This window comes from Myxocyprinus asiaticus, chromosome 17, assembly GCF_019703515.2.
Source record: "Myxocyprinus asiaticus isolate MX2 ecotype Aquarium Trade chromosome 17, UBuf_Myxa_2, whole genome shotgun sequence".
NCBI classification, from domain to species: domain Eukaryota; kingdom Metazoa; phylum Chordata; class Actinopteri; order Cypriniformes; family Catostomidae; genus Myxocyprinus; species Myxocyprinus asiaticus.
This window is the reverse complement of record NC_059360.1, coordinates 38,193,815-38,216,357: the sequence shown is the minus strand read 5'-3', so window position 1 is coordinate 38,216,357 and position 22,543 is coordinate 38,193,815. Positions and strand designations below refer to the sequence as shown.

General features: G+C 39.7%; 1 protein-coding gene across 1 annotated transcript in view; it reads right to left on the bottom strand.

Annotated features, from left to right (window-relative positions):
* LOC127455141 (aarF domain-containing protein kinase 1-like) overlaps nt 1-22,543 on the bottom strand; it is a 194,857-nt gene that overhangs the window by 73,901 nt on the left and 98,413 nt on the right. Inside the window, exons 5-7 of the mRNA XM_051722757.1 lie at nt 12,838-12,996; nt 12,344-12,502; nt 3,618-3,734 (exon numbers count right to left, since the gene is read on the bottom strand). Of these exons, the coding sequence (XP_051578717.1) occupies nt 3,618-3,734; nt 12,344-12,502; nt 12,838-12,996 (435 nt within the window). The remainder of the gene's footprint in view (nt 1-3,617; nt 3,735-12,343; nt 12,503-12,837; nt 12,997-22,543) is intronic.

Sequence of the window (22,543 nt, the reverse complement as noted above, 5' to 3'; positions counted from 1 at the left end):
TAAAACATGGATTTCAAAAGCATTTCTGCTCCATTTCTTTAAAGTGCTCAGTTTGCTTGCACGCTAAAGTGTGACAGTGGGTGCAGTTTAAGGCAGAGAAATATGCTCTCCGTAGTCTTCAAGTCCCGCTGCTCTTATGCCCTACCAGAGAGCACACTCATTTCCTCTGGCAGCCTCCAGCTCTGTTTCCCCCCGCCTCGGCTAACCCCCCACGGCGCTGCAATTTCAGAATAAAGTGTCTTTTTAAGCAAGCAGGCTGCTCTGCCTTTTCAACTGGTTCCAATAGAGAGCGACTCTTTATCAAAACCCTATTGAGTGGCCACATGGCACACTTGCTAATACCACAATCACTTTCATTTCCCGACCTCTAAAACCCTCTTAAAAGCGCTCAGACGCACTCAGAGACAGCCCTGCACACACACACACACACACAATTCCACATTACAATGAGAGAGGGAACATATAAGAGGAAGTGTTCGCTAAATTGCTCCACTTCAAATGAGTCTGATGAACCAAGCCATTTGATTGCATTTTCAAGGCTCTGCATAAAATTGCTACGCCATTTTCTTTCAAAAACCACCCTTATTTTCTACACTGTACCAGAAAACATCAGTTAATCAGTGTCGCCAATAACCCACTATCACCAAAGAGACTAGAGAAGTAAAATAACAAAACACCATCCTTACCCCTAAGAGAGTTAAAAGGGGTAGTTTACCCAAAAATAAAAATTCTGTCATCATTTATTTACCCTTACCACTATCTTCCATGAAACAGAAAAGATGTTAGGCAGGATGTTACCCTCAGTCACCATTCACTTTCATTGCATATTTTTTCCATACAATGAAAGTGAATGGAGACTGAGGCTAACATTCTGCCTAAAATCTACTTTTCAAGTTATATAGGTTTGGAACAGCATGATTTTGGGTTGAACTATCCCTTTAAAGAAAAACGGATTGGTGAAGAAATCCAAGCAGTGGTTGTGTGCGACACTGCGTAAAGGGAAATAAATACTACGTGCACTGTGGGTGTACGAGAGAGGAGCGTGATAAATGCTTGATGTGCCCATCCACTCAGCGACAGTTCCCTTCTCCATCTTTCAAAGGTGTGCGGTGCCCTTTAAGCATGGCTCGGTGGCTTATGAGACCGGTTTCAGGCCGTGTTTACCTGTCTGTCAGGCTCACTGATGCCTGGGTGCACTATGATAAGGAAAGGTTGCTGTTTAAAGCCTCGGCGAGCTTTGCACAACAAACTGGCAGCAATTGTGCATATTAATTTAGACAGACAAAACAGGTCGGAGGAAATATAATGACAGAGTGACACAAACAAAGCAGGTGCTAAAATGATCCCATTTAGTTATTTAACAAAAGCCGGCACGTTCAAATGGCTTTTAGGGGCCAGAGAAGGCTCTCTTTCTCTCTCACTCTCTCCATCTCTCTCTTCCCTCCCTCCATATCACCCCTTTTTCTCTCCTCTATGGAAGAGTGATTAATGAACTGTGAATATGAGGAAGAAAGCTTTGTGATTAAATACCTAAAATACTTCACAGATCCATGCAGGTGAATTGGATGGAGCAGACTCTTAGGACACTAATAGCTGAATCACTGCTGAAGATACAGCAAGCTCTGTTTAAAACCGATGCTCAACCGCAGGAAATATCAACTTTCCAAAAGTATTTCATCTCAACTAACCCTATACTGTTTATTATAGGGTAAATATTTGTGTATGGCTATCAGTGGGCAGGACTACTTAAATTATTTACAGTACACATGAGAGCAAACATGGTTTAATCCGAAAATACAGAGAGTAATGTATCCCACGCAATTATACTGGCTATATTACATCATCCAGTCAGAATTTTGAGTCAGAACAATCAGTTTTATATTATTTCTATTATTTTGAGTTGTTTTTATTTTAAATCAAGTGAACATGATGTGAAGCTGTTTTTGTACTGATTCCAGACTTATCATTCATTTGTTATGAATAATCATTGTTTGGTTTGCGTCCATCAAGTTCCAAATAAAAAGGGAAAATAATCAAATGAGATAAAGTAGCTTTTGTGTCATTTGTAAAGAATTGAATTCACACGGTTATCTAAAAATAGGCCTTACCACATGGTAACTAAATAAAGGGGAAACTGGGGCTAGTTGTCACGTGGGAAAGTTATATCTCAGTAATGATATGAGTCAAAAGTCCAATTGCGCAAATGTGTGTTTTCACTATCGGACATGTTGTGTGTTGGTTTCAAACAACTAGTTCACCCTATTAAATTACAATATGTTTTGTGAATTCTACCTTCAAAAGTAAATTTCCACTACAATCATATTTTTGCTATAGATCTTGCGTAAATAAGCGAACACGATCAAGGCAGATTTTAATCGAAATGTTTAAATGTGTTCTTATGACAAAGGTATTTTTCATGAAAGTAAAATTGGGGCATGATGTCAGTTTTATCAGGGCAGTTTTGTTGGCCAAAACAATGTTTTGATATTTTTGCGCTTCATAACTGTTATACTTTTTCTTTTCTTTTTTTTCTTTTTTCTGATAACTAGTCCTGGTCTCCCCTACAAAAATATTTTGTTGAATATCCAGAAAAAATTTAAATAAAACTACATTGTGATATAAAATTACTCATACAATACAATAATATAATTTTTCAGCCATCCCACCCACCGCTAGATGAGAGCACTGTTGCAGGTTAGGATAAGTCCTTCATTGTCTTTTTTATGCATATTTGTATATGTTCTTCTTCTTATTTTTTCCCAGCTCTAACTCTTTTACCAGCTGGCTGTCAAAAAGATAACTCTACCCTACTCACCATCATCAAATAACAAGAAAATGATAACGTAGTTGTAATGTTGACATAAAAATATCCCCGTGTGAACAGACGTTGGCTCATCGATCAATAGTCCATTAGCATCTGTTTCTCTGTTCTCCTCTGGGCCCCCCCAAGATTCGCTTGTCTTGCTTCGCCTCTGTTGCCTGGCCCAGTTTATCTGCCTCCCTCTCCTCCCCTCTCCTGGCCTTGCATAACTACAGATTAGCTCACTCCAGTAAGCCTCCATTCCATTGTGCTGCACTTTCGCCTACACTTCTAACCGAAGCCATTGGATAAGAGCAGCATTCACCCCGAGAGGTGTAGCGAAAGCGCGAAATTAAAAAGGCACTCGATCTCACAGCAAGTCCTTGTGCTGACAAAAGCGACGGAGCAGAAGACACTGCAGTCGCGATGGAAAAACTGTCTAAGATATTAATATGCAAAAGAGCCTTATTTAATTTATATAATGTTTATTTGCTAAGCGCAAGAAAAATTAAATGAAATCTGAGAGGAATAATTCATCAAACCAAACTGCCTCCATTTCGTCAGAACCTCTCAGAGCAGGGCAGAGAAAACAGTTTTCAATGCTTCCAGAACCCCTGGCATGAAACGTTGTGTGAAACGTGATTGCTTCATTTGCATTCCATGGTGAAGTTAACATCAGAATATGAAATTACTGATCAAGCGATCTTGAATGGTGACGAGCATGGTTTATTACCTGTTGAGAAGCAGATCTTAGTGTTTCTAAGGAACTTAGATTGTTGTAGATTTCTACAGAGATAAATACGGGGTGTTATCTTACCTCATTGACATTGATGCCGTGTTTTCTCATGTACTCTCTGTCGTTGACCTGACCGCCTTCTGCAAAGTCCATGGTTAGAATGCGCTTAGTGGAAAGATCCCAGTGAATCTTTGGGACCTGTGAAAAATATAAGAGAGAACACATTCTCAACTAGAGGTAGGCGATATATCGGTTTTAGCAATTAATCGGTGCCAATCGGTTACGGGCAAAATTCTAAAAGCCCCATGTTATCCACCAAATCTATTTGGACAATAAACTGCATCTAGGATCTTATTCGTTTTGCACTCTTGTAGCCTCTAAGCTCTTGTATGTCTGTACCCATCATAGCAAGGAAACAATAAGAAAGTTTTTTAACATTACATAAATTAATTTTAAAGAGTATTGGCCAATCAATCAGTTATCGGCCTTTCCCACCACCTTAGTTATCGGTATCGGTGAAATCGACTATCGGTCGACCACTATTCTCAATAGTCAGAGAGCATTTCGGTTAGAGGTGTAATTTCTTATAGGCTGTATTTCTTTTCCTCATGTTTGCCATGGATGTTCTTTTTTCCCGGTTGAACAGCTTACTACAAGGGGCAGTGGTGGCTCAGCGGTTAAGGCTCTGGGTTACTGATCAGAAGGTCGGGGGTTCAAGCCCCAGCACCGCCAAGATGCCACTGTTGGGCCCTTGAGCAAGGCCCTTGACCCTATCTACTCCAGGGGCGCTGTATCATGGCTGACCCTGCACTCTGACCCCAGCTTAGCTGGGATATGTGAAAAAAAAGAATTTCACTGTATATGTGCAATTGTATAATGTGTGATAAATAAATATAATTATAATTATTATTATAAATTACAAGTAGCCACACCCCAAACTCACGCAATAGGTTGAGCTAGAAAGGGATGGGTGGAGCTGAGCGGGCTGCTCAAAATATAAACATCAATATTTTGATAGTGCCTGGGAGGCTCAGTGTTTATACATTTGGGGGAGGTAAATGGCTTACTTAAAGTTGTCAATGAACAAAAAACTGGGATAGTAGAACGTATTTTGACAAACAAATTTACACACATCACCTTTAAGGACGCATATGATATCTCAAAATGTATGATATATTTAGAAGTGCTATCACTTTTCTATACAACTGAACGTATGATTTCCACCCAGCAAGCGATATATGGGCAAAAAGGGGGGGGGGTGGGGGGGGGCTCTTTTGATGTTGGCTAGTATATCGAGGCAAAAATACCAAAATTTTGCGCAGGCAATCACCACTCCAAATCTAAAAATCAAGTTTACTAATGCTTTAAACAATCAATGTTACATCATTTAACAAAGCATTGAGAAAGAATATTAAAACTTATAATAGACAGTTCACAATTGCACAATGAATCTCTCAGAAATACATCACAAGCGGGCAGTAATACCAACTATACCCAGATCAACCATTTCTGCTATTCTTTACTTTATGACAATGACATAGCGAAATTGGGTTACAGCATTAAGATTCCATGTGAAGGATAATGCCATCACTGCTCAGAATTAGCTATAATCCGCACATAGAGCTCTGTGGGCAGTGGCCTGTGACAGAGGAAAAGCCTTTCTTGATGCTTCAGATGACCTTCCACTTCCAAAAGCTTCCTGAAGATCATTGCTTATCCAAACTCAAATAACTGATAAATCGTCTCACTAATTAAAATAATATAAAAACTCTCTCCACATAATAACAAGAATTCAGTACTAATTTCCAGAACAAAGCTCGGTAACACTTTCTATGAAGCCCATATTTATAATACATTGTAAAGGCATTATTATGCTTTAGTACTGCCTCATAATACACCTTATAATATGTTATAACTTCTCATAAAATTATTGTAACCACAATTATAATACATTATAATACTTACCTATTCATGGTTAGACTATAGAGTATTAAGGTATTATACCTTAGAGTATAATGCATTATAACAGAACCAACAACCAATTTTATCTGCAGAAGTTATAATGTATTATATATGTTTATAATAGATATAATTGGTAATATGCTGGAAGTTAAATACATTACACATGCACAAAATACAAAATAACACACATTCAACGTAAATTACGAAAAAACTTGTAAAGCTAAAAAGTAAAAATATATATTAAGTTTATTCAATAAACTTAAATGTGTGTGCATCTTATCTGGAGACTTATTTTATAAATAACTTCCATTATATAAGTTTGACTTGTAATGTATTGTATTTTACATGTTTATGTTATGGCTGTTCATAAGAATCTCCTCTGTGAATCGCCACCTTACCGTGGTAAAGGGGTTTGGGTGCCTCAATGATCCCAGGAGCTATGCTATCTGGGTGACTGCCCCTGGTAGGGTCTCCCAAGGCAAATTGGTCCTGGGGGAGAGGACAGACTAAGAGCGATTCAGAGGACCCTATGTGTTTCAACAACAAGGAACCAGAAACTTCGCCCAGAATAGGGAAACCAGGGCCCCACCCTGGAGTCAGGCCTGGGGAGGGAGCTTGTCGGCAAGCGCCTGGTGGTTGGGTCTTCACCCATGAGGTCCAGCTGGGCAGAGCCCGAAGGAGCATCATGGGACCGCCCAGCCGTGGACCCACCACCTGCGGCAGGAGACATAAGGGTCCGGTGCAGTGTGGATCGGGCAGCAGTCGATGGCAGGGACCTTGGCGGACCGATCCTAGGTTACCGAAGATGGCTCTAGGAACATGGAACGTAAACTCACTGGTGGAAAAGGAGTGTGGGAGATAGCGAAGTACTGGCTAGATATAGTCGGGCTTACCTCCACACACATCTTGGGCTCTGGAACCAAACTCCTGGAGAGGGGCTGGACTCTTTCTTACTCTGAAGTTGCCCCAGGGGTGAGACATCAGGCAGGTGTGGGCTTTCTTATAGGCTTGGCGCTTCTACGTTGGGGTTCACCCCGGTGAACGAGCAGGTCGCTTCCATGAGGCTCTGTATTGGAGGTCAGACTGTGACTGTTGTTTGTGCTTATGTGCCAAACACCAGTTCTGAGTATCCGTCCTTATTGGAGTCCTTGGGTGGGGTGTTGGAAGGCACCCCGGTTGGAGAATACGTTGTTCTTCTGGGGGAATTGACAGAGAAACCTGGAAGGGTGTGACCTGCGACCATATGTCTTGGACACTTTGGTGAAGAGAGGAGCTGAGCTGTCAACTGATCACTACCTGGTGGTGAGTTTGATCAGATGGCAGGGGAAGATGCCGAGCAGACCTGGGAAGCCCAAACGTATAGTGACGGTTTGCTGGGAACGTTTGGCAGAAGCCTCTGTCCGGGAGATCTTCAACTAGCACCTCCAGAAGAACTTTTCTTGCAGGCCGAGGAAGGCTGGGGGACATTGAGTCCGAATGGGCCATGTTCCGGGCCTCCATTGCTGAGGTGGCTGCATTGAGCTGCGGCCACAAGTTTGTCGGGGCCTGTCATGGCTGCAACCTCCGAACCCAGTGGTGGACACCAGTGGTAAAGGGGTCGGTCAAGCTGAAGAAGGAGGCCTTCCAAGCTTGATTAGATGTGTAACTCCTGAAGCAGCTGACGGGTACTGGCGGGCCAAGCGGTACGCTGCCTGGGTAGTTGCTGAAGCAAAAACTCAGTCATGGGAGGAGTTTGGAGAGGCCATGTAAAGAGACTTCCAGACAGCCTCAAAGAGGTTTTGACAAACCATCAGGACTTGAGCTGCTGACCTTAACTGGGGATAGAGTTGGGCGGTAGAAAGAACACTTCGAGGACCTCCTGAACCGCCTTCTTGGTAGGAAGCAGAGTCAGAGGACTCTAAGGAGGACTTTGGAGTTTGCCAAACCAGTCTCCATATGTTTTGTGGACATTGAAAAGGCATACGACTGTGTCCTGAGGGGAATTCTGTGTGGGGTGCTTCAGGAGTATGGGGTATCGGGCTTGTTGCTACGAGCCATACGGTCCATTTATGACTGGAGCAAGAGTTTGGTTCTTATTGCCTGCAATAAGTCAAACTTGTTCCAAGTGAATATTGGACTCCACCAGGGTTGCCCCTTGTCATCGGTTCTGTTCATAATTTTTATGGACAGAATTTATAGGTGCAGCCAAGGGGCGGTGGGGGTCCAATTTGATGACCTCAGGATTGGACCTGCTTTTTGCAGATGATGTGGTCCTGTTGGCTTCATCGGATAGTGCCCTACAGTATTTATTGGGACAGTTTGCAGCTGCGTGTGAAGTGGCAGGAATGAGGATCATTCATCAGGGAGGGTAGAGTCACATGGGGTAACCTCCTCGTGGTCACGATTAGTGGTTCTCGCTCTCAATGGGTGCGTGGTAAGTTGTGCATGGATCGCGGAGAGTAGCACGTGCCTACACATGCTGGGAGTCTCCGCGGTGTCATGCACAATGAGCCATGTGATAAGATGCATGGATTGACTGTCTCAGAAGAGGAGGCAACTGAGACTTGTCCTCCACCACCCGGATTGAGGTGAATAACCGCACCACCATGAGGACTAATAAGTAGTGGGAATTGGAAATTCCAAATTGTGAGAAAAGGGGATAAAAAAAAATATCTCAGGGTCTTATTCACGAGTGATGGGAGAATGGAGCGTGAGATTGACAGATGGATCAGTGCAGTGCCAGCAGTTATGCGGGCATTGTATCGGTCAGTCGTGTTGAAGAGAGAGCTGAGCCTGAAGGCAACCTATCAATTTACCAGTCGATCTATGTTCCTACCCTCATCTATGGTCATGAGCTTTGGATAGTGACTGAAAGGATGATATCGTGGATACAAGTGGCAGAAATTAGTTTCCTTCGTAGGGTGACTGGCCTCAGCCTTAGAGATAGGGTAAGGAGCTCAGACATTCGGGAAGGGTTCAAAGTAGAGCCGCTGCTCCTCAGCATCGAAAAGAGCCAGTTGAGGTGGTTCGGACATCTTTCTAGGATGTCCCCCAGACGCCTTCCTGTAGAGGTATTCCGGGCATGTCCATTCGGGAGGAGACCCCGGGGCCGACCCAGGACAAGTTGGAGAGATTATATCTCTAGGCTGGCCTGGGAACACCTCGGTATCCTCCCGGGAGAGCTGGCTGAAGTGGCTGTAGAGAGGGAGGTCTGGGTATCCCTGCTCAGACTGCTGCCCCTGCGACCCAGACCCAGATAAGCGGGAGAAAATGAATGATTGAATGAATGTATGTTTAAGATATTGCTTTTGTAAATGTACTTAGAAAGCAGGCAAAGCCTTTTGACTGTTTACACTATACAGCACTTATACGATTAACTTTATTAGCTTCTGCTGCATTAAAATTTGATGTTGCTTGTGTTATAATGCATTATACACTTAAGTATAACTATGAATAGGGGAAGTCTTATAATGTATTATACCTGTAGTTATAATTATTTATGAGAAGTTATAACTTATGATAAGGTGTATTATGAGACATTATGGATGCAGTATAATGCATGTACAATGCCTTTACAATGCATTATAAATATAATCTTCATAGAAAGTGTTACCCAAAGCTCCACCTGATTCTAAATGTTCAGTAGTATTCTAATTCAATGATTCTCTTAACAAGTTTTATAAACTTTTTAAATTGCTTACAAATTAGAAGCCTACCATTTACATAACTTAAAATAATTTCTGTACACCATATATATCATACATTCTTGTTTAGTCATGATCATTGAATCAGCATCATATCTTCCCTATTTCTTTTGTTTGCTTCATTACTATTTTATTGATTAAATTATTAATGAAAAATAATTGGCGATTGATTAATCGATCGACTAATACAGACACGCTCCCAAAGCTTCAGATCTCTAATGATGTGAGCGGAACTGAGAGGAATTCTTGCACCAGTGGACAGCATGGTTCCTCTCCACTCTTTATCACACAAATGTCAACGATAAAAAAAATCCCACATTTCGCCATGTAAACAGAGTAATTTTTCAGCTCTGCATTTGCCTTGTGAAACCGCCACACGCTCCGAACTGCCTGCGACTCTGTCGTGCCACCACTGTATAATCACACTTGTTTTACAGGGTGGAAGGCTGACGCGGATTTATTCCCGACATGGCGGCTTGTGCTCTGTTGTCAAGCATTTTGACAGAACTAATAGTGTGCATTAGAGGCACAAATCTGTTGGTGTAAACCCAGGCAATTTTCATTACCCTGCAGGGCCAACCAGGACTCTTTGTTATTCATTAAAAATGAAAAGAGGACTTGCCTGGAAGCATTTGGCACTTGTTATAAAAGATTATTTACCAAGCAAAGTCTTCTTGTGGGGAGAAATATGAGGGTACTCTGAGTGGCGTCTAGCTGAGACAGTGTGAAAAAGTGCTTTACTGCAAAGTTGTTTGTTGTATGTGAGTGAAATAAGACGAAGGTAGTATGGTGTTTAAATGGGATTTGTAGTGTAAGTTTGCATACTCGTACACAACTGACTTCAAAAATTAAAAAATTAACCTTGAACAAAATGCATAAAATAAGATCTCTCTATTGAAGTCTGCTGAAATGTAGAGCTTATTGTTGTCATGTACTTAAAAAAAAATAAATAATAATAATTCTGGAGGTTCCAAAGTTATAAATGCACTTCAATGCTAAAACACAATCAGTGTTTGCCAGATTGAGTCCAGTGCTCAGTGCTAAGGATTTTTTCTACAGGCCCAATAGGTAGAAAAAAAAATTCCCCCAAATTGTATCACATTTATAATTTGCAAGACAGCTGTAAATTACAGATTTATGCCTTATACAACCCCATATAAGCACTTTACAGATTTGAATTCATAAATACATCTGTGATGAGGAGGAGGCCGGGCCATGAGTGTGCAAGGCCGGCCCCCAATCAGGCTAATCAGCCAAGGAGAGGGATAAAGCCGAGCCGGATGCGGCAGTTCGAGAGAGAGCGAGCCACACGCAGCTGTCGTATGTGTGTTTGTGTTTTGTGTCTTTTTGTTTAAGTATTCATTAAACATTATTTTGATGGTTTGTCTGGTTCCCGCCTCCTCCTTGCCCATCCTTTATATTGTTACAACATCATATTAACCTCAGCACTCCTACCATTTACACATGTGTTTTTCAGCTAAGAGTTTAGTGGAGCATATGATAGGTTTTCAGTAACCCATTTAGTCATGCTGTCAACTTTTGGGCCATGAGTAGTGTTTTCACAAGCAGGATCCTTTAGTCACTGAGTTAAAGATTTGATTGCTGGCTGAATGTAATAAACATATGAATTCCTGTATACTTAAATTTTGGATACAGAATAGGTAATTTCCAACCACGGGTTTAACAAAGTTTAATTACGCTTCATCTCTAAAGGTGAAAAAATTTGAGAAATAGGCACTTTTTTTTTTACTGTGGGAACAATACTAGCGCTTTGTCCCTTTGCGTTACTAAAACGTATATATAAAATGCTATTAACTCAGCCCTGGCACAATAGAGCAAGTGACAGTTCTAGCAACTTGCCTGAATCTCTCTCACACTGGCCCCGGGCAGTCCTTATTGTCGAGCCTTGGGGTCATTAAATTCCCTTAGAGTTCTCCAACTATACACAGCATTTCAAGAGGAAACAGAAATCCAAATGCATAGTGCTCCTTGAAACAACCACATCGTCTTTTTCCAGAGCAGCCTGTATTTCTCCTGAGGTTTCCTGTGGGTTTTTCTTTGTATCCTGAACAATTCTTCTGGCAGCTGTGGCTGAAATCTTTCTTGGTCTACCTGACCTTGGCTTGGTATCAAGAGATCCCTGAATTTTCCACTTCTTAATAAGTGATTGAACAGTACTGACTGGCATTTTCAAGGCTTTGGATATCTTTTTATATCCTTTTCCATCTTTATAAAGTTCCATTACCTTGTTACACAGGTCTTTTGACAGTTCTTTTCTGCTCCCCATGACTCAGTATCTAGCCTGCTCAGTGCATCCCTGTGAGAGCTAACAAACTCATTGACTATTTATACACAGACACTAATTGCAATTTAAAAAGCCACGGGTGTGGGAAATTAACCTTTAATTGCCATTTAAACCTGTGTGTGTCACCTTGTGTGTCTGTAACAAGGCCAAACATTCAAGGGTATGTAAACTTTTGATCAGGGCCATTTGGGTGATTTCTGTTACCATTATGATTTAAAAAGGAGCCAAACAACTATGTGATAATAAATGGCTTCATATGATCACTATCCTTAAATAAAAGACAATTTTTTTGCATGATAAGTCATATTTTCTAAATCAATGCCAAAATTTCACAATTTCTACCAGGGTATGCAAACTTTTGAGCACAACTGTATGTTAATGATACAACAACCAAATATTGGTTGTATAAAGACGGCAAGTTTGAATACGCAGATATGCAAGTGACATTTGAGAACTATGACAGAGAGCAAGATTTTCAGTCAAAGAAGCTATCGTATGGCTTAAGAAGACTTGGAATGTAGCGCAAAAGTTGTATGGAATACATTTATGGTACGTTTTACATTTTTGGAGCTTGACTACATGTGCCCTCATACAGTTTCATTCTATGGATGTTAGTACACATTCTCTGTAACTTTTCGTTCCGTGTTCCACAGAAGAAAGAGAATCATACCAGTTTGGAACAACACGAGTAAAACATGCCAGAATTTTTACCCTTACCATTCAACAACACAAATTTGACAATCTCACAGTTGAAGAAAATGTTAGTGCTCTGGGGAACGTAAGGCACTCTACAGAGTCTTAAAGATCAATAATATTCTCTCAGATCACAGCAGCACTTTTGGGTTTCGTCTACCAACCTTGAGAAAGTTAAACTTCTTGAGCATGTCTGCTATTTTCTCAGCGTTTCGACCTTCATTGAGGAAGTCCAGCTCAAGAGGCATGTTCTTCTTAGCTTCTTCCACCAGCCACATGAAAGCAAAGTCTGGAAACAACCAGTGGACAACCTGCAGGAGGAACTGAACACACAAACAAACATCCACACAAATAAACACAAGGCATTAAACTGAGGCCCAGACCTCTAAACCAACAACTCCTCTATTAGACCTGACTGTAATAAAGTAATTATGTGTGATACAGATGGAATTGTAGGTGCATGGACAAAGGGCTATTTGCAATAAAATGAAATGAATAAAACTGTAGGTTGAATGATGGATTCTATATTTTAAGCACTAATGGGAGGTGAATAGGCCCCTAGAAGGATCGAGATACACATAGGCGTGTGACAATGACAGAGCATGTGAATTAACCATCAGAAGACGGGTATCGGCAGCCTGGCTCCCCCGGTAATTACCTCCATCACAACAATGTCCTTGGAGCTTTGCCGCTGGACCTTGGGATGCTGCACCTTCACTGCCACCGTCCTCCCATCCAGTAGTACTGCTTTGTGGACCTGAGCTAGGGACGCGGCCCCCTGAGGATTCTCGTCAAACTGGGTAAAAAGCTCGCCGAGCTGAGGAGAGAGTTTTGTTTAAAGGTTAGGACACTGGGAAGAGGTAGGACTATTAGCAAACCAGCATGGCATAATAAATGATACTACAATGCCGTATGTGTTGTCACCTTATTGTCATTTAGTTTGTACTTTTATGCAAAGATCTGAAGACTAAGCAGACTTGCAATTCACTTACATATGTTTTTTTATTTATTTTTTTTTGTTTTACTTTTTTGACCAATGAATTTCCATAATAAAGTAGTTTATGACTTTATTAAAAACCATTTTAGACAGATTTCACAGACAAAGATCAATTTCCAGATGATTAAATATTTAAGAACAAAGCATAACTAAAATATTTACAGTATATTGAAATTTCAATAATTTTTAATTATTTTTTAACTCCAGGCCTCGAAACCAAAATGTATCCTCTAAAATGTCATTATTAAATAAAATATTTTATTGTTTATTTTTACTTCAGAACAAGAATATAATCACCCTCAATCTTGTTTCCAAAATGATGTAATTGTCAGAAAATACCTTTTAAAGATCTGTTCACAGTAGTGGACACCATGCAATTAAAATTCCCTGATAGTTTTTTCATGACTGTGGGAACCCTATACACTTAATAGAGGCAATCCCTCATGGATCAACCTGGGGTTAAACGTCTTGCTCAAGGGCATAGCGGTGGTTGTTTATGGACTGTCCCTTAAGGGATTCAAATCTGCAAACTTTTGGCATCTGGCCAACATCTTTAACCACTACACCCCACTAGAGACTATTTAGCAGAGACGTGCCACTTCTATTAAAATGAATGGGAGAAATTGGAACACCCAGTGGTCAAAGGATATAGAAAGGAAGTCCCACCTTACAGGTAAAAGAGCCAATCACCTTTTAAATGCAGATACTGCCTTTCAACTCGAGAATGTGCATGCGCATTAGCTAAACAAGCCGGGAAGATTTTGTTTTTTTAGCGTAATCTGAGGTAAAGAGCACAATTTATGTGGACTAACTTGTTAGAAAGACTTTGAGCACACCATCCAATTCCACAAATCCCTGCTGTACTTAACTAATAAAGTGCTATTATAACTGAGATGCCCAGCATATCTCCACTTCTTCATTTCAGCTTTACATTAAATCAAATGTATTGGTTGGTTTAAGTAGAGCACAAAGTTGTTATTACAGCATGTAAATAGATAGTTGACATGAAATACTTTGGGAAAGTTAACATGTCCTGCGGTGCAACATGCTAAACTATTTTAAAAAGACTATTTTTCCCTCCTTTTATAATTACTATACATGCAGCTTTTATATTAATTGAAAGTCTACTTGGAATATTTGTACTTTTAAAAAAATGTATTTGTTACATCAAAGGACCATTTAAAATGAACTATTAAAGGTTCATATAAGTAGTAAAGGTTCATAATCAATTAATTGTTAGTTCAGTTATAACAGCAGAGAAGATGATGTTGAGCAGGGTGTAAAGCAGGGCATATTGGAAAATGCATTTGGTGAAAAATAGCATGACTGATCAGGATGCCTCTTTTTCCTGCGATGCCAACTGCAATGAATATTCAACACAGAAACAACGGGGGCAGTGGAACGGGATGCCAAGAGGAAGTGACAAATCTCTCGTTTTGTGTGCGCACAAGAGGAGTTAACCGTAAATAAATACTCCGAAAGGAATATCAAGCTGTTCTGCTCCAAAACGGCATATTGCCAAATGTGTTACACTTTTCCTGGAGAGTCTAAAAGGATGTGTTTTGTTAAAAAGAGGGTGAACGACCTTTCAACCTTAAAGGGATAGTTCACCTAAAAATTTTAAATTTCATCCGTAGAACACAAAAGGAGATGTTAGGCAGAATGTTAGCCTCAGTCAACACTCATTTTATTTGCATGGGGGAAAAAAGATGCAAAGAAAGTTAATGCCAATGAGGCTAACATTCTGCCTAACATCTTTTGTGTTCCATGAAAGAAATGATGACACAGTTTTCATTTTTGGGTGAAGTTAGTGCTGAGAAATCCAAGCTTTTCACACCATTAATGTCACCTATCAACCAAACTCTACACAACTAAATAAAAGCATAATGATGAAAGTCAACTCAAATTCAATTGTTCTTTTCCTAGCACTTACAGACAAAGTTTAGATAGAGTGATACACTATTTCCAAAAGCCGTTCTAATCCTAGTGCTGCTGCACACCTATACAGCTTCTTAAGGCATCATAGGCAGGCTCCCAACATCAGTCTCACAAGGGCAAAATTAAACTACTTTCTGAAATACATATGATCGTATGAATAATTTATGTATTAAGCAATCCTATATTCATCTGTGATGAGCTCAGCCAAGATGTGGGCAAAGCCAATGGAAATCAATTATAAATATATTAAGTATACTTCTATTCAGTACTGAAAATTATTGATATAGTTACATTTATAATGTTTATTGTATTATTTTACCCAATGTTTGTGTGCCACTTTTTTTTTAGTTTTTTTGCTGATCAGAGTATCAAATACTTACCTCAGCATTATGCTAACATCAGAATCATCTGTGAGCACGAGTCTTCTCTCTTTTCACACTGTTTGCATGGTTTTGTGTAGCTATTAACAAAGTTACTACTTGTGAAAAGCATCTGAAATCAGTTACTTGAAGTTCCATTTTAGTTAGAATCCTATTATGTAGACAGAGCTATCTACATAGGCAGTACACAGTGAGTCAGCTTACTAAGATTTTAGACACTTGCCTTTCATCCTTAAAATACGACTATCCTTTGGTCCAAAAGAAGTCCATCTAGTTACTGTAGCTTCACCACCTTCTTAGTCAAGGGTTTGGCTAGGCTCCTTAATTCCAGTGAAGAAAATTCCTAATACTTTGGCATTCAATGTCATGCAGTTCCAAAACTGGCATCTCAAATTTGGCAATAGCTGAATCTTTTTAGAAGGATTAGCAAAACAGCACAAGGCACTTTGTGTCTTTGAAACATAGAAATAGAATAAAGCAAATGGAGTTAACAGCTTTGAAGCATCTGATGACTAATTTATTGGATTGTATCAGTGTCCATGTTGGATCACTGCCATCTGTGTCAGCTGAGGGATTTGGGGCTGACCAGCGGAGCCACCGGCGAGAGGCGTGATGCCAGAGTCTGCTGTCTCAGGTGAAGGACTCAAGCTGCCATTGAGAAACAGGCATTTCTCACCTTATGCATCCACCCTGCAAATGGCAGGCTTTTGTCCAGCCCTTAGACGTCTGGATTGCACCCAAGAAAACAGGTATGTCACAAACTGCAGCAACATGTAAATGAGCTGGGCATGGCTACAGTTCTTTAAAAATTTCATACTGAGTGCTTCTTCACAGAATCTGTTTTAGTCTGACACAACCAGGTAAAAATAGAGCTTCTGACAGAGTAAACAAGTCTATAAATATATGATATATACAGTAGTAACTCCACATAATCTGGCCAGAAACTTGAAGGCCTCTAACACACTTCTTTTTTACGTAAATTAAAGTTGATGGGTGTAATTTTTTCCATTTTAAAATTCATTCTCACTTTATATACTGAATAAACTATAAGAAAGCCATTTAAAGTTTTATTTCACCTAAAAGTGTAACACTGTGTCTCTGTGGTGCTATTAAAACATTCCTCTGTTTGTTTGAGCGGTCCATCCAGCCTGACACACCAACACTGTCCCGAACAGAGGTGTGAGTTTGGGATGGGTTTTCAGGAATATGTTTGACAACAGGGATATTTTTTGCAATTCTGTTTGGTTATGCACACTTCATTTACACTAATTTCTTCACGTGATTTCCTTTGTGATTTCTACAGCATAACCCTATTCCAACCCTCTTCAGACTCCTTTGGGCATTTTAAGATTTTAATCAAGACACTTATTTGGCCCATTTATGAACCTTTTTTAATAGTGATTACCATCCAAGAAAGTTTTAGGAGGTTTTATTGTATATGTGATGACATTCTCTAAATTCTGGCCCACACAAGTATAGTGAAAAACTACACACATGATAAAGCTTTCATGCTATGCTTAACCCTGTGGTTCAATGGATAGTTCAACCAAAAATGAAAATTCTCTCATCCTGTACTCACACGCTTGCCATCCCAGATGTGTATGACTTTCTTTCTTCTGCTGAACACAAACAAAGATTTTTAGAAAAATATTTCAGATCTGTTGGTCCATACAATGCAAGAGAATGGTGCCAGAACTTTGATGGTTCAAAAACATATAAAGGCAGCATAACGATAACCCATATAACTCCAGTGGTTTAATCCAAGTGGCTTATTTCCATTGTGTAGTGGCTTTATTTCATTTTGTTATGGCTTATTTCTGCTGTGTTTTCAGCTTTTATTTGCTTTGCTCATTTTGATTGTGCCCTTCTCGGCCACCGTAGTCAGCAAATAGAATTGTAGAGATAGAGATAGTTGTACAAACAGACAGTCTCACCTCAAACTCACATCATTGGTCGAGCCAATGTTGCTGTATCGGGCTGGATGGGCAAAACAAGGAAGTGTTACACTTTTAGGTGAATTCAACCTTTAAATGGCTTACTAATAGTTGACTCTGCATATTAAGCTGAGTATGAGAAAAATGTAAAAAAAAAAAAAAGACACATATCAGCTGTAGACCAGCACCTTCACACCACGTTATCCACTGACAACAACAGAGTCAGCAGTTGGACATGGTGTCAGCTGTCCACACTTAGACACAGCAGTTTTCATCAGAGATGGACTCACTGTCTAACGTATCCAGATATTCTGTCTGATTAGGCTAATGTAAACCTGACCATGGTTTCCAGCTCTGGGGATCCTTCCAGCATACCAGAGGCAACTCTCCCACACATGACTAGTACTTGCCAGTGCACTAGTTATGCCACAGTATCTCTGGAAAAGCTCTCATTATGCCGTAGACATGCAGATTATTTTTTTCTGCATGATATGACATACAGAACGTTTGAAACAAAAATAGCCAAAAATGTTATTGGGTTTAGACCTTGCTTTACATGATTCTATGATGATTATAACTTCTCTGCTTAGGATGTGGGGTGTTCACTCTATTTTATTATATATTTATTGTGTATTACTTTGACAAGTAAAATGACAAGTTTGGCCATCACTCTGGTGTATGAGACTTGCAAGATGTTATATCACCCCTGCCTGGCCTGCTGAGTCATTTCTCTATAATCTGTCAATCAAGCATAGGGGACAGGTCTATTTTAGGCTCCTCCCACTATAAGCCACATACTTCTCACAGTGGGATAAGAATAATGGGAGCAATTAGCCACAGCAGAGGTCAAGGAAGAATCCCTAGAGAGCTGTAGTCATTTTTGCTAACCTGTCTCTTGTCATATACAATAAGTTCATCCCAGGAGTAGATTTGTGACTTATTTTCATGACATTCGCCTCTGTAAATGTCTTTAGGCCACACCCACATGAACACATTTTAAGTTGAAAACTGTTTTCTATCTCAAACATCATCATTTTCTAAATAACGTGGTACTAGAGAGCATTCTCGAAAGTATTTTTCGGGAGAGGAAAATGGTGTTTCAGTGTGGATGAGAAACATAGCAAAATCTGTGGTTTGACATTTTAGTGTGGACATGGCCTTGTATCTACAAAACTATAAAGATGGAACACTAAACATAAGCCAGTTCTTGTAATAAATTTGTCCAAAAATTGGTGTAACGAGTCACTCACTTAATCGGCCTGAGTGTTTTTCACTGAACCTTAAGTCATTACTTTCGTTGTATCCAATTTAAGAATTGTTCCTGTGTTGTTTCGTATTTTTGTTCAGTAGGACATAATATTGAAGAGGGATGCTTCCTCAAAAGTACTGCGAATTTGAAATATAAATATGGAATAGTTAAAGGGTTAGTTGACCCAAAAATGAAACATTTTAATCATTTACTCACCCTCATGTTGTTCCAGATCTATATAATTTTCTTTCTTCTGTAGAAGGAAATATTTTTTCAAACAGACAAGTTAGGGGCCATTCACACCGAACGTGTTTTTGTGCACATCTGATCTGTTTTCCCCTTGTTTTCCTATGTAAACACATGCTGGACCAATGTCTTTGACTGTTGCACCGCATCTAGCTGTTTCTTCAGCGACTCGCGCAGGACCAGCACTTTTTCAGCATCGTGTCAAGTTAAAAAGAACTTCAAATTGTCAAAAACACTTTTCGAGGGGGCCTGGGTAGCTCAGCAAGTATTGACGCTGACTACCACCCCTGGAGTCGCGAGTTCGAATCCAGGGTGTGCTGAGTGACTCCAGCAAGATCTCCTAAGCAACCAAATTGGCCTGGTTGCTAGGGAGGGTAGAGTCACATGGGGTAACCTCCTCGTAGTCGCGATTAGTGGTTCTCGCTCTCAATGGGGCGCATGGTAAGTTGTGCGTGGATCGCGGAGATTAGCATGAGCCTCCACATGTTGTGAGTCTGCAACTGAGACTTGTCCTCTGCCACACTGATTGAGATGAGTAACCGTGCCACCACAAGGACCTGCTAAGTAGTGGGAATTGGGCATTCCAATTTGGGAGAAATAAATAAAAAAAAAAAAAGAAAGAAAAAAAAAAGAAAACCTTGTCGAGACACCTGTGCTCTGTTTCATTCTTTGCGCTGCGTCTAGATTGTTTTTTAGCACATGTCACAAAGATTCAGCATTCTGAACAAGTTCAAGCTGCACAGATGAGATTGTTGCATTGTTTCATAGTATTCCAGACTGTTCTGCACCGAGCAAAATTTCAGCAAATAAATGGTAAGTCTATGCTTTTTTTTTCTTTCTGCTCTAGTGTACTGAGGGGCTGCCATGCCTTGTTAAAACTGTATGTTTACTGTTTCAATATTGATACGAATGTTGCCTATATGCTTATATAAAAAATAGCCCATTGCAACAGTACTTTCTAGGAGAAGAAATTATCAAGATTTCAAGTGATTTCAGGTTCAGGTCTGGGCTTATAATCTCACGGTATCTTTCGATCCGGGTAAGGTCAGGTTCGAGTTTCATTTTAAGGCCTGTGCAGACCTCTAACAGGAACCACTCTATCAGACCTCATTATGAGATAATTCCCTCCGCTGCAGTTACGTTTCAATACTCCAGCCCTCCTGTAAGAATACTTTCACTTTGACAGACATAACACCGGTTTGGCATTTGCACTATTGTCCCATTTTGCTTTCTTGTCCTTTCTTGTTTTTGAAATTTTGCTTTTGCAGGTTCGTTCATGCAGCTGACCCAGTTTGTCCTTTCTGAAATGATCAGATAATCGCAGTTTTGTCTCTCTTCGTGCAGGCTTATCTAAAGCCACAGATGACTGGGAGCACATATCAGCCAGCGCCTGTGATGGCCTGATAGCATAGCACGACCTCTGACCTCCCGTTGAGCAGCTTGTGCCATTATTGTACCTTACTGTAATTGCAGTCAGCTGGGACTACCGTGGAGGGGATACACAAACAGAGGTGATACCGGTTTGAATGTCCCCCAAAAGCAACTAAAACATCACTGCTGATTGAAGAATAAGAAAAGGCTGTATAATTTATTTATTTGGGCTGTCTATTTAACATGTTAATTCAATAAAAAAATAATGCGTAAAAAATATTTACCCAGTTAATCATGTCCACAGACCATAATAAGTAATATTCCTACCATCGTAGCAATTCAAGCTTAAAGTACAACCTGTTTTTAGCAGGGGGCAATAAGTGACACTCCACCTGCAGAACACAATTCCGAATGCAAGGATCTCGAGATGTGTTTTTCTTGAACTACGTTTAACTTGACACAATGACCTACAAACGGTGTGTTTATAAAGTGACGCAACCAAACTGAAAAGCTCCAAAAGTGTCATCTGACCCATGTGTACGTTGTTGTGTCCATAGAAAAGCCGTTATAATAAATCTATCTTATACAGATTGATGAATTAAAATGCAAAATGGATTGCTGTGGACTACAGGAAAATGATAGGCTTATGTTCAATGAAATGGAAATAAACAATATGTTGCCTTATTGTTATTTGAGGGCCTTTCTCAGCAAATATTTATATATGTGATTAATTGCAATTCATCTGCATATCATGTAATTGATTGACAGCCCTATTCTTTATCAACAATTATGGAAGTGTATTATTTAATAGCAAATATAGAAATACATAATATTATATAATACTTTAAAATATTAAATAGGACTAAACTTTTCCATTTTCAAAAAAAAAAAAAAAAATGAGGGTAGTTGCCTTGGCACTACTATGTGGTTCGTAAAGTGTTTTGAGTGATTTTAAGCAGGTTGCTATTCGGTTGCTTGGGTGTTCTGCAAGGTTGCTGTTCTGGGTGGTCACTAGGTGGTTTCTTACTGGCTGAGGTTAAAAGAGCCCACCCCCATCTCTGAACGCATAATATTCTAAACCCTATATACACTATATGGCCAAAAGTTTGTAATTAACATATTTGGCTATATCATTAATTCAACTGAAGACAAATGTTTATGCTACAGCGTACAGTGGCATTCAAAATAATTGTGTGCTTTCAACTTTGTGGATACAGTTTGGGGAGAGCACTTTACTGTTCCAGCATGGCAATACCCCTGTGAGTGTGCACAAAGTGAGGTACATAAAGAAATAATGTACTGAGTCTGGTGTGGAAGAACTTGATTTGCCTGCACAAAGCCCAGACCTATTTTATAGTACCTCAGGCACTATCGCTAAATCCAATCGCTTAGAAAAGTATTAGCACACCTCTACTCAATAAACCACACACTTTCAGGTATAATTCATATCTGTAGTACAAATAACTGGACAGGTTGTGTGCCAACGTTTACTACTAGGGTCTTAGCAAGCACCACTAACAATACAATTATAAATATTCCATGCTTTTTTAGCTCTACGTTAAGTTTTTTTATCTTTAATTGTAGCTTTTGAAAAACTACTCACCAAGCCCACTGAAACAAATAGCATAACCAAAGTGATCAATCAACTACAAATGAAAGAAAAAGTCTGTGAAACCTTTGGAATTAAGTAGATTTCTGCATGAATACTTCCTCAAGTATGTTCTGATCTTCGTCTAAATCTTAATAATAAATAAGGGGTTCAAAAATGTGTTTTTCCCCCCGAACTATTAATGCTTCGACTCAAATGGCTTAGAGATAGCACATCAGCTAAAAAGAGCGCCATATACTGACAACCTGCACTGCATCAAGACTATGTTTACTGCACAATAAGATCGAACTATTTCCTACATCCAACAGTATACTATATAAACTGCAGATAAATCCAATTGTTTTCATTAGCAGCAAAGCTCATTAACATTTATATAGTAAATAGAGTTTTCCATTATTCTTCTGGAGAAATTCTATCTTTGTGGGACATCATTATATTTCCTCCAAAGAATGGTGATCTTATCTTATTTACACAAATACGAAAACTTTTGGCATCACCCACATAAAAAAAAATGTCAGCATACCAGTCTGATGCTTCAAAATGAAAAAGAATGGAATCAAGCATCCTTTAAACAAAGTAAAACTTTGTTAGGTTTAACTGGGACAGAGTGCTATCCAACAGAATAACACAAATTAAATTC